Source organism: Prionailurus bengalensis, chromosome A1 (assembly GCF_016509475.1).
Source record: "Prionailurus bengalensis isolate Pbe53 chromosome A1, Fcat_Pben_1.1_paternal_pri, whole genome shotgun sequence".
Lineage (NCBI taxonomy): Eukaryota > Metazoa > Chordata > Mammalia > Carnivora > Felidae > Prionailurus > Prionailurus bengalensis.
In genome coordinates this window covers 29,288,963-29,301,537 of record NC_057343.1, presented here as the reverse complement: position 1 = coordinate 29,301,537, position 12,575 = coordinate 29,288,963, and the positions used below count along the sequence as shown (strand labels likewise).

Sequence of the window (12,575 nt, the reverse complement as noted above, 5' to 3'; positions counted from 1 at the left end):
GCAGGAAGAAAAAATTTGCATTAGATCTTAAAAAGATAATAGTATTTCTCTAAATAGAGAGCGGAGCATTTCAGTCAAAAGGAGGATGAAGAAAGGCATGAAAACAAAGTATTCAGGGCAAGGGAAAATCTTCAGTTTAAGGGAAATACAGGGCAGGAGATAGGTTGATGTTCAGGAATTTGCACAAGGACTTTGAGAAACAATAGAAACATAAAACAATATATTATAGGGTAGTCTGTGCTTCTTATCTAGATGAATGAAAATAAAAACAAAATCACCTACACGAGAACTCACACTAAGAATATGAGGTGATCTCACAGAACCCAAGGATAGGAATGTAAAGGCTGGTGCCACTGCCCTGGGAATGCAGCCTACGAATAAATGAATGCGGGGATTAATATCATCAAGATTCTTTCCATCCAGTTCTATTTTTGCTCCTTTCAATACATCAGCTTCATCTCTTACTGAACACTGCCTTCTCCTCATGGTTTGGAAATGTGGCTTCTAGCCTCTTGTAAATCTCACATATTTCAGCTTTAGCCAAGAGAGAGACTAACCCTCTTTGTCTCCGGTTTAAAAATGCTAGTAAGGAACTCATTGGTGGGGGCTTGTTCGGATTTCCTCCCCAAACAAACCAATTATTGTCTTCAATCATGTAAGAGCAGAGCAGTTTCATCAAGAACTATGTAAATGGAAGGAGGTCAGGCTCTAAAATAAAGGAGCAGAGCTGAGCTTAGCTGAGCTAAGTCCCACAGACACCCACTTTCTTTCCCCTCCACGCCTTCCATTCTGTCCTGGGGCTACTGCCCTCGGATTAAGGCCCTCAATCACTTTTCCTGCCTCATCTACAACTCTTACAGTTCCTAAATTATTCACTCCCACTTGTCTCTTTACTGTCCTTCATATAGATTTCAATGTTTTACTACATTTTTTTCGTGACATTTCCAAATTTCCTCCTTTCACCAATATGGGATGTTTTCTTTCTTTCCAATAGGTGGGTTAGTCATAATGAGAGCACGCAAATATAATTTCCCTTACATTGCAGAGTCTGGCATGCTAGTTTCGTCAGTAATAACATGTTAGTTATTATAACCAGGCCAAAGCCAGGTATTTTATAACTATAAAAGCTACTTAATTTGCCTGTTTCAATACTGAATACCAACTGAGGACCTAAGGGCTATTCTAAAAAATATTACTGGTCATAAGAATGCAGCTGTCTCAGGAAAAACCATCACCACTACCAGAAAACAAATGAAAGAGTATGGTGTAATTACAACAATATGGCCAAACATATTTGGTTATTGCTGTGTGTTTCCTGAGGAAAGGGAAGTGAGCAAATATCTTCTCCTTTTTGACAAGGCTATTATGTTCCTATTTAAGACAGTATTAAATTGCTGAGAAGACAGAGGAAGTGGCATAAGATACACAGAAATTTCTAAATATTTTGAAAACACAGACATTTCCCCTTGTAAAATGAGGACTTTAATTTTGAGTATAGAATGGGACAGAATCAAATGAAAGAAGCCTTATATATCACATGGCGTCAAGGAAAAAGATCAGAACTTTCCATCTCTTGCCTTTTGTACACAGTCCTTTATGAGAACCACTTCGTTTTCTCCTTCAGTGGAAGCAAAAGGGGAATCTTTTTTTTTTTTTAATTTTTTTTTTTTCCAATGTTTATTATTTTATTTTTGGGACAGAGACAGACAGAGCATGAACGGGGGAGGGGCAGAGAGAGAGGGAGACACAGAATCGGAAACAGGCTCCAGGCTCTGAGCCATCAGCCCAGAGCCCGACGCGGGGCTCGAACTCACGGACCACGAGATCGTGACCTGGCTGAAGTCGGACGCTTAACCGACTGCGCCACCCAGGCGCCCCATAGGGGAATCTTCCTGTGCTTCATCATTAATGATTTATGTCAGTGATCCGGCCAAATGGGATTTAGTTAGGTTAATGTTCAAACCATGATGAGAGGGTCTTTCCCCAACAGCATAATTATAACTCCTGAATCTAATGAACAATAATACATCGTGGTAAGCAGAACTCTAAGATGCCCCCTGGTGGAGGGCTTGCAGAAGTCCCTCCCTTATGTCAAGGCAGAAGCTGTGAATATGACAGAATATCACTCCAGTGATTAGGTGACTAATCAGTTGACGTTGAGTCATTCAAAAGGAGTATCACTGGCATGGGCCTGACCTAAGCAGATGAGCCCTTAAAAAGGCCTGTGCCATTCCTGCAAAAGATTCAAAGTGGGATTGGGCATATGGAAGGGCCACCAAGCAAGCAACTGGACCTGAGAGCTCTGAACTCATCTCTGTTGTGTCCAGATTTTTAACCTATATAACCATTAAGATATAATATTTTAAACCACCAAATTTGTGGTAATTTGTTACACAGCAACAGGAAACTGATACAGTGTATACATGCATATTGAATATACCTTAGTACACTGTGATTGCATAGCAAAGAATCTGGAGTTCAAAGAGAATTGTTTGAAACTGGCATAAAGACCACATTTTTTACCATGAAACTAATCCAAGTATCTGCAAATTTTAGGGTACTATCTTAAACTGGCTTAATGATTTTAAATTACTTGGTAAGATTTTAGACATAACTCTCTAGAATTTGAGTATACTTTCTTTGAAAAGCAAAGTACATAAAGCATATTCAGTAATATTACCTTAATATCACGAACTTCATATGCTATCCTGTGGTCAGTGACTCTATCCTGGGTGAAATTATATGTCCGAATTCTCTCTGACTGGGCTCTTGTTCCCACCTGTGTCATAACAAAAAGGCAATTCATATTTTAACTTTATAATTACCTTTATTATAATGGAAACATACTTGTAAATGACTTTTCTATTATAACAGGTTCAATTTTTTCTAAAAGTCATATATACAAAGTGACAAGGAACAAGAATGGGCAAAACTTACTGTTTAAGACTACAGGTTTGTAAAGCTTAGTTATGGAATAAGAATGAATGTCTCTTTGGTACTTTAAACTTCAAATATTTAAAACCAAATTATCTTTGGGGCGCCTGGGTGGCTCGGTCGGTTAGGTGTCTGACTTCGGCTCAGGTCATGATCTCACAGCTTGTGAGTTCGAGCCCCGCATCGGGCTCTGTGCTGACAGCTCGGAGCCTGGAGCCTGCTTCAGATTCTGTGTCTCCCTCTCCCTTTGACCCTCCCCCGCTCACGCTCTTTCTCTCTCTCTCTCTCAAAAAATAAACATTAAAAAAACAAATAAAAAATAAAACCAAATTATCCTTGCATCCCAATCAGTTCTTCTTCCTGTTCTATAAATAACACCACCACATGCCCTTGGCTCCAAGTGGGAAACTCTGACATCCTGCAACTTAGCTCACATTTCATGGGAACTTGACACAGACACCAGGGGAGAATCCATCTTCAATTCATCGTATTCTCTACCTGCCCATTCCCAATGGTTTCAGGGGTCACCTGTTACATCCTGCCCTTTCCATTTCTATCATTCAAGGGCTTGTTATTTTCACCTTCATTCCTGTAAAAATCTCCTGATTCCTCTTCCATTTCTCTGCTTACATTGTGTTGCCCTGCTTAGCCTGCTTAAAACAGTTTTCTGATAAATTTACTTCTTCGGTTTCTTCTTGTCTACTAAGCAGACACAACTCAATTCATCATTCAAGGTACCTCATAATGTGGCCAATCTTCCTGACATCATTTCTTAAAACTATGTGACCCACTATAATGCCACTTATTAAACCATATCAAAATTATGTGCATTTCTGTCAACTCAGCTAAAACATCATCTCAAGGGATGCCCTTCCCAAACACTCTATCATCCCCACCTTTCCAGCTAGCAACGACTGAAATAGGTTAACTTTCTCCTTTGAAACTCCTTACACTTGGAATCTTCTCTACAGCACACTACAGTTTGCCTTATGCTATGGTTATTTGTATTTTTGTTTAATGTTTGTCTATTTTTGAGAGAGAGTGCAATTGGGGAGGGGCAGAGAGAGGGAGACACAGAATCTGAAGCAGGCTCCAAGCTCTGAACTGTCAGCACAGAGCCTGCCAGACTTGAACCCACGAACCGTGAGATCATGACCTGAGCCAAAGTCGGACGCTTAACAGACTGGGCCACCGCAGGTCAGGTACCCCATGGTTATTTGCATTCTTCTTAATCTCACCTACACTACCTCCCCAACACAATACCCCCTCTCATACACTTCCACTTTTTAAGACTAAAAAAAGACATTTCTATAACTTTTTTTTCAAAAAATGTTTTTTAATGTTTATTTATTTTTGAGAGAGAGACAGAGGGTGAGCAGGGAAGGGACAGAGAGAGAGGGAGGCACAGAATCTCAAGCAGGCTCCAGGCTGAGGTGTCAGCACAGAGCCTGATGTGGGGCTCTAACCCACAAACCGTGAGATCATGACCTGAGCCAAAGTTGGACCAAATGAACCACCCAGGTGCCCCTATAACTTATTTTCTTAACCCCTTAGGCAAATGATATGGAACTAAATTAAATATGGCTGACCATCATGAGCATTTTTAAAAATTAAAGATGCTAAAGCCCAACCTCAGATATACTGAATCATGGATTATGTAGATTTAGAATATTCCCTAGGCCATCCATTCTGCAACCAGCCAGGTATGGAAACTACTATCACCATATTAATGCCCAGGATCCCACCCAAATCAATTATGTTAGACTCTGGGTGGAGGGTGGGGGGCTGAGGGATCTACAAAGCTCTTTAGGTGATAAATGGAGCCAGAGTTGAGAACCTGATATAATGCCTTCCATATAAAAGCTACTGTATATATTAGCTGAACCAAAACTTCTCTAAGCATTAGAAATACCTACTAAAAAATTCACACAGATGGACAAGTTAATTGGGAGGCCTTTTCTGCTGCCTGAAGCCAGAAATTTCTGAAGACACACACACACACACACACACACACACACACACACACACACTATTTGTATCAGACCAATATTAAATACTCATTTTAAAAATTACTGTGTGAACATTTGGTACTGAAATGCCAAGTAGCAAGTAAATCCCAATGTCTTTTATTAATCCAAATGTCACAAAATTCATCGTGTTTACATTATCACTTACTTGCCAAGAAGCAATGGTTTGTTAATGAGCATTCCTATCTGCAAATGTATATACTGATCCTGAACCACAGTCTAGGATTACCACAAAGAGAGGATTATTCTCTCATTTATCCCATCACGTTTACTAGTTGGAAGTTACAATGTGCATAAGGAAAGCTAGAAGGACAAAAGTGTGAAGAGACCAGGTAAAAAAAATAATTAATGTTTAAAGTTTATATAATTCATTATCCTTCCCAATTTAGGGTAGCATACCTATCCACAAACAATACAAAGCACACTTTCTCTTCCAACCTCTCTCAAAGACAAACTTAACCTTTTTTAGGATTTAAAATCCCACAATAATTTGTTTACTTATATCAATGGCACTTATTCATTTTGTTTAACCTTTATCTACATATTTGAATAAATATCACACATTTATATGGTACAAAATTCAGAAAGTACAAAAGGTATATATAGTGGCCAATAAATCTCTCTTCTACCCCCACCCCACATCCCATCAGTAGCAATCACCATTATAGGTTTTTTGCAGTGACATTTACTTTTGATCCCACAGAGTTTTTAAAAAAGCATAGGTTTTTAAATTAAAAAATCTGCAACTATCCTAATTTCCAGAGAACTTTTTTATCTTTTAACCTAATCTCCTCTCAAGATAGTCACGATACAAACACTGGAGGGAAACAACTGGGAAATGATTTGGAGTTTACGCATATCTCATCTATTCATTTTTTAAAAAAATGTTTTATTTATTTTTCAGAGAGAGAGAGAGAAAGCTAGGGAGGGACACAGAGAGAGGGAGACACAGAATCTGAAGCAGGTTCCAGGCTCTGAGCTGTCAGCACAGAGCCCGACGTGGGACTTGAACCCACGAACTGTGAGATCATGACCTGGGCCGAAGTCAGACGCTTAACTGACTGAGCCACCTAGGTGCCCCTCTCATCTATTCATTTGTAAACTGACACATCCAAATTTAGCCCTAACCTGCTAGTCCATATGCAATAAAATTATTGTTTATTTACAAATAAGCAAGTTTCTCTATGCTATCAGATATTCCCATTTGATCAAGAACAAACGCTGTATTTTCTACATAAAATTATGACTTTTTGTGCAGAGGTATCATTATACCAAATAAATCTTACCTGCAGTTTTCTAGTACTTTGTTGCTGACATTTGTCTTTCTCAATAATCTGCTGGTAGAGTCTAGCTCTCAACACACGCAAAGCTATCTCTTTATTTTTTATCTGTGATCGTTCTTGTTGGCATTCTACTACAAGCCCTGAAAAACGAGAATCAGAGGTAAACTGTAGCATCCAGAAGCCAAATTAATATAGACCTGAGATGTCAATTATATCTTAATAAAACTGGAAAAAAAATATTTTTATTTTAGACAGAGACAGAGAGAGAAAGAGAGGGAGGGAGGGAGACCATAAACAGGGGAGTGAAGGTGGAGGGGAGAGAATCTTAAGCAGGCTCCACGCTCAGCATGGAGCCTGATGTGGGACTTGATCCCATGACCCTGGGATCATGACCTGAGCCGAAATCGAGTTGGATGCTCAACTGACTGAGCCACCCAGGTGCCCTGAGCTCAGGAATATTTCAGACTTAGCATACTTTAGAAACCAGCAGTAGATGGCCATTTAGATTCAGATATCTGAATGAGATACTTCAGATGAGAAGAGTGGAAGCAGTAGCATCTGCATCCCACAGCTCTGCCTCTCCCTCCCAGCTGATTCACACAACAGCCCGACAGAGTGAACTGCTGCTACCCCCATGCAGTGCTGCTCCATTCTGTTTTAGTCAAAGAGCACTCAGCTTTTCCCCTTTAAGCCACAAATACACACAGAGCTGATGTTTTAAAAATGACTTTATACAACCCAAATGTCTGTCAATAGATGAATGGATAAAGAAGATGTGGGGAGTGCTTGTGTATATTCATTTATAAGTGTGTGTGTGTGTGTGTGATGGACTATTACTCAGCCATAAAAAAGAATTAAGAAAGAGAACGAAATCTTGCCATTTGCAACAACATGGATCTAAAGGGTACAAATGGTAAGTGAACTGTCAGTCAGAGAAAGACAATACCATATGATATTGTTCATATGTGGAATTTAACAAACCAAACAAACAAAGGAAAAAAGAGACACACAAAAAAATAGACTCTTAAATATATAGAACAAAATGGTGGTTAGCAGGGGGAAGTAGGTGAGGGGATGAGTGAAAGAGGTGAAGGGGATTAAGAATACACATATTGTGATGAGCGTTGAGTAATGTATAAAATTGTTAAACTACTACATTATATACTTCAAACGAATATAACACTGTAAATTAATTATACTGGAATTAAAAACATAAGTTGAAAAGAAAAAAAATGACTTGATACAGTTGCCTCTTGAACAAGGTTTGAACCTGCACAAATCCACGTATATACATAGATTTATTTTTTTACAGTATGGTACTGTAAACATATTTTCTCTTCTTTATGATTTTCTTAGTAACATTTTCTTTTCGCTAGCTTACTTTAGTGTAAGGATGCAGCATTTAATACATACAACATAGAGTATGTGGTTATGTTTTTGGTAAGGTTTCTGGTCAACAATAGGCTATTAAGTTTTGGGGGAGTCAAATTTATAGGTGTATTTTTGGCAACAAGGGGTTGCATTCCTAATTTCCATGTTGTTCCATGTTGTTCAAGGGTCAATTGTTTATAGAAACTAACGAAAAGAAACTATTTATAAAACTCTTTTTAAAAAAAATTTTTTTTTAACGTTTATTTATTTTTGAGACAGAGAGAGAGACAGAGCATGAACGGGGGGAGGGGCAGACAGAGAGGGAGACACAGAATCTGAAACAGGCTCCAGGCTCTGAGCGGTCAGCACAGAGCCCGACGTGGGGCTCGAACTCACGGACCATGAGATCATGACCTGAGCCGAAGTCGGACGCTTAACCGACCGAGCCACCCAGGCGCCCCTATAAAAGTCTTTATAAGGAAGAGTTCATAGTGAATGTTTCTCAGTTGTCCTGGTTCTAAAATCAGCTAATCCCACATCTGATCATACATGTTTTGGTTAGCCACCTTCTGGATTTGGGTGGGTTTTGCCTGTTGTGTAGCCCAGTTACTAGCCTGAATCTCGACCTGAAATAATGACCCTTGATACTTCAGGCTGTTCTGTTCTTAACTTTGCAGCTACCATTCTGAAGGTCTATGTCTGATCCTGCTCTCAAGTACATTAGAGGTGAGCCACAAAACCCAAAATCCATATTAGCTTAGGCCAGCTAAACTGATACAGTCGTAACTATTTTTCTGGAGACTTAAAAATTTTCTGTAAAATTCTACCCTCCAAAAAACCCCCAAATTTAACTCTCTAAATTATGTTTTTTCCCTGTCTAAATAAGCCACAATCTACAGCTGCTAAATACTTTTACTAGGATACCTAGGTTTCACCTCTATTAGTTTATTCTTGACTGCTGTACAGTCACATGCAGCCCTGTGTTTGGGCTGGGACACTTTCCTGCAGCTGTCCTGAATCTGGTATCCTTTTTCACCATCTAAAATGATATGAAAATATTTATTTCAAGATGGCTAAGTGCTCATAAGCTTTCCTTCAAATTCTTCTTCTTCTCAGCTGACCGGCAGTAAGTTCTACCTAAACATCGATACTATTCCCATCCAGTGGCTCAGGTCAGAACTTTGAGCTTAAAACTCTTACTTACCAGCTCAGTGATTCCCAAGGAAATCACTTGATCTTATATTTTAATACACTTTCTAAAGACCAGTATTTAATCACAAGTACTCCCCTAAGAAGAGAGGACCTGGGTCCGGGGGAAGTATGCTGAATAATAGAAGAGTTGTTGAATAAGGTACTAGGATGATTAAAAAACTGTAAAAGTGCTTTGGAAAAAAATAACTTTTAGGGGCACCTGGGTGGCTCAGTTGGTTGAGTGCCTGACTCTTGATTTCTGCTCAGGTCATGATCCCAGGGTTGAGGGATCAAGCCCCATGTCAGGCTCCATGCCCAGCATGGAGTCTGCTTAAGATTCTCTCTCTTTCTCTCTCTCTGCCCCCTCACCCACTTGTGCTGTCTCTTTCTCTCTTTCTAAAATAAAAATAAATAAATAAGTAAAAAACTTTTCTCAGTATTAATACTCTAAAAAAGGTTCCAAAATTCCAAGTAGCAATGGTACCAAGTAGGTATTAAATGTGTGTTTGCTAAATAACTACATTTGTTATTTAAGATTTTCAATTATAAATGAGAACAAATATACCATATTTCATTCTAAAACAGTCCATTAAAAAATTAACATCTCTGAAATTAAAGTGCATCTTACATTCATTGACATATCATTGCTTAATTGGTAGTGTTTTCTATGTTCATAGTAACAAAATCATGATGTCTTAATCAATGGGTTCTTAGATTAGATGAAATTATATGTAATCAAAGGTTAAATAAAAACCCTGTAATCCTAAAAATGCAAAATGATGAAGGGGCGCCTGGGTGGCTCAGTTGGATAAGCATCCGACTTCGGCTCAGGTCACGATCTTGCAGTTTGTGGGTTCAGGCCCGCGTTGGGCTCTGTGCTGACAGCTCGGAGCCTGGAGCCTACTTTGGATTCTGTGTCTCCCTCTCTCTCAGCCCCTCCCCCACTTGTGTTCTTTCTCTCTCTCTCTCTCTCTCTCTCTCTCCTCTCTCTCTCTCTCTCTGCCTCAAGAATGAATATACATAAAAAAAAATTTTTTAAATGCAAATTGATGTAAAAACTTAAATCTGATTAGGAAGAATTAGGTATTATCCATAATCTACAATGATGAAGGAATATAGTGTAAGAATTACTGAGGCCCACTTTCACTCACTAACTGATAAAAAACCAAAAAGCTTGCTTTAAAACACAAAATATTAATTTGTCTTCATCTTGATTTGTTAAATTTTACACACACACACAAAAGTAACTTTTCCCTGAACAAACATTTTGTCATACCCCTACGGTACTACTCTCTAACAATGGTAAAAAAATGGAGTTATATAGAAGCAGTAGGTCAGAAAAAAATGTGATTCTTCAGAGTCCATGTGCAAGGAGAAAATGGAAGAATGACCTACAGCTCTCACTTTCAAGTCCAGCAGGGACACGGTTCCCATTCTAAGGGTCATGGAGTAGAAAAGATAGAAGAAAGGCTGAGTTTTCTTTGCAGTAGATGCTGAAATGATGGTCGACCTCAAAGTACAGTAGATTCAAGAAATCACCTGCTCCTAACAACATGGACTCATAAAAGTTAGGAGGCTTTGTAATGCATTGCTTAAAGGGAAGTTTGAGGGTAAGCCTTGAGGTCTCTTTTCAATTTAAAAAAAAAAAAATTTATTTTGAGAGAGAGAGAGAGAGAGAGAGAGAGAGAGGAAATGAGGGAGGGCCAGAGAGAGAGGAAGACAGAATCTTAAGCAGGCTCCACACTGTCAGTGTAGAGCCCATCGTGGGCTTTAACTCACGAACCATAAGATCATGGTCTGAGCTGAAGTCAAGAGTAGGACGCTTAACTGACCAAGCCACTCAGGAACCCCACGCCTCTCTAAAATCAAGGAACCAGATCTAAGTAGCTAAAAAATAATTTGGCTCAAGGTAAGTTTGGCAACAAACCATTGGTCACTTTTTGTAAATTGAGTAATTTATAGCTGTACAAGGTGTATGTTTTAAAAATATTTTGATTCATTTTTGTCAGAATTTTTATCACTTCTACCTGACTTTCTCTCATTTAAAATTTTAATTCATGGCACAGAAACAGACACATAGACCAATGGAATAGAATAGAAACTCCAGAACTAGACCCACAAAAGTATGGCCAACTCATCTTTGACAAAGCAGGAAAGAACATCCAATGGAAAAAAGACAGCCTCTTTAACAAATGGTGCTGGGAGAACTAGACAGCAACATGCAGAAGGTTGAAACTAGACCACTTTCTCACACCATTCACAAAAATAAACTCAAAATGGATAAAGGACCTAAATGTGAGACAGGAAACCATCAAAACCTTAGAGGAGAAAGCAGGAAAAGACCTCTCTGACCTCAGCCGTAGCAATCTCTTACTCGACACATCCCCAAAGGCAAGGGAATTAAAAGCAAAAGTGAATTACTGGGACCTTATGAAGATAAAAAGCTTCTGCATAGCAAAGGAAACAACCAACAAAACTAAAAGGCAACCAACGGAATGGGAAAAGATATTTGCAACTGACATATCGGACAAAGGGCTAGTATCTAAAATCTATAAAGAGCTCACCAAACTCCACACCCGAAAAACAAATAACCCAGTGAAGAAATGGGCAGAAAACATGAATAGACACTTCTCTAAAGAAGACATCCGGATGGCCAACAGGCACATGAAACGATGTTCAGCGTCGCTCCTTATCAGGGAAATACAAATCAAAACCACACTCAGGTATCACCTCACGCCAGTCAGAGTGGCCAAAATGAACAAATCAGGAGACTATAGATGCTGGAGAGGATGTGGAGAAACGGGAACCCTCTTGCACTGTTGGTGGGAATGCAAATTGGTGCAGCCGCTCTGGAAAGCAGTGTGGAGGTTCCTCAGAAAATTGAAAATAGATCTACCCTATGGCCCAGCAATAGCACTGCTAGGAATTTATCCAAGGGATACAGGAGTACTGATGCATAGGGCCACTTGTACCCCAATGTTCATAGCAGCACTCTCAACAATAGCCAAATTATGGAAAGAGCCTAAATGTCCATCAACTGATGAATGGATAAAGAAATTGTGGTTTATATACACAATGGAATTCTACGTAGCAATGAGAAAAAATGAAATATGGCCTTTTGTAGCAACGTGGATGGAACTGGAGAGTGTGATGCTAAGTGAAATAAGCCATACAGAGAAAGACAGATACCATATGTTTTCACTCTTATGTGGATCCTGAGAAACTTAACAGGAATCCATGGGGGAGGGGAAGGAAAGAAAAAAAAAAAAAAAGAGGTTAGAGTGGGAGAGAGCCAAAGCATAAGAGACTGTTAAAAACTGAGAACAAACTGAGGGTTGATGGGGGGTGGGAGGGAGGAGAGGGTGGGTGATGGGTATTGAGGAGGGCACCTTTTGGGATGAGCACTGGGTGTTGTATGGAAACCAATTTGTCAATAAATTTCATATAAAAAAATTAAAAAAAAATTTTAATTCAGTGTACACTCATTATTACTATTCTGGATAGTATAATATAGAACAATATTCCACAATACAGGGTTGAGGTGAAACACACTAAGTATCCAACAGTTTGTGGATTTCATAGGTAAATTATGGTAGGCTACAAAATTTATCATCTCATTTTTGATGAAAGGGATTTATTTCTCTATGCATAGAAAAGAATTCAAAAGGATATACACTAAAGATATATACCAAAGTGGTTATTTGGAATGGTGACAGATGTTTTCTGTTCTTTTGCTCCTGTATATATTCTAGGTTTTTACAGTTTCTTA

The 12,575-nt window shown here is 39.0% G+C and overlaps 1 protein-coding gene across 8 annotated transcripts in view; it reads right to left on the bottom strand.

The window, feature by feature from the left end:
* The window catches only part of MTRF1 (mitochondrial translation release factor 1), a 54,801-nt gene that overhangs the window by 4,375 nt on the left and 37,851 nt on the right, over nucleotides 1–12,575 (bottom strand). For all 8 annotated transcript variants that reach the window (XM_043579814.1, XM_043579797.1, XM_043579823.1 and 5 more), the window contains 2 exons: nucleotides 6,248–6,384; nucleotides 2,681–2,779 (listed from right to left, as the gene is read on the bottom strand). In XM_043579814.1, the coding sequence (XP_043435749.1) occupies nucleotides 2,681–2,779; nucleotides 6,248–6,384 (236 nt within the window). The remainder of the gene's footprint in view (nucleotides 1–2,680; nucleotides 2,780–6,247; nucleotides 6,385–12,575) is intronic.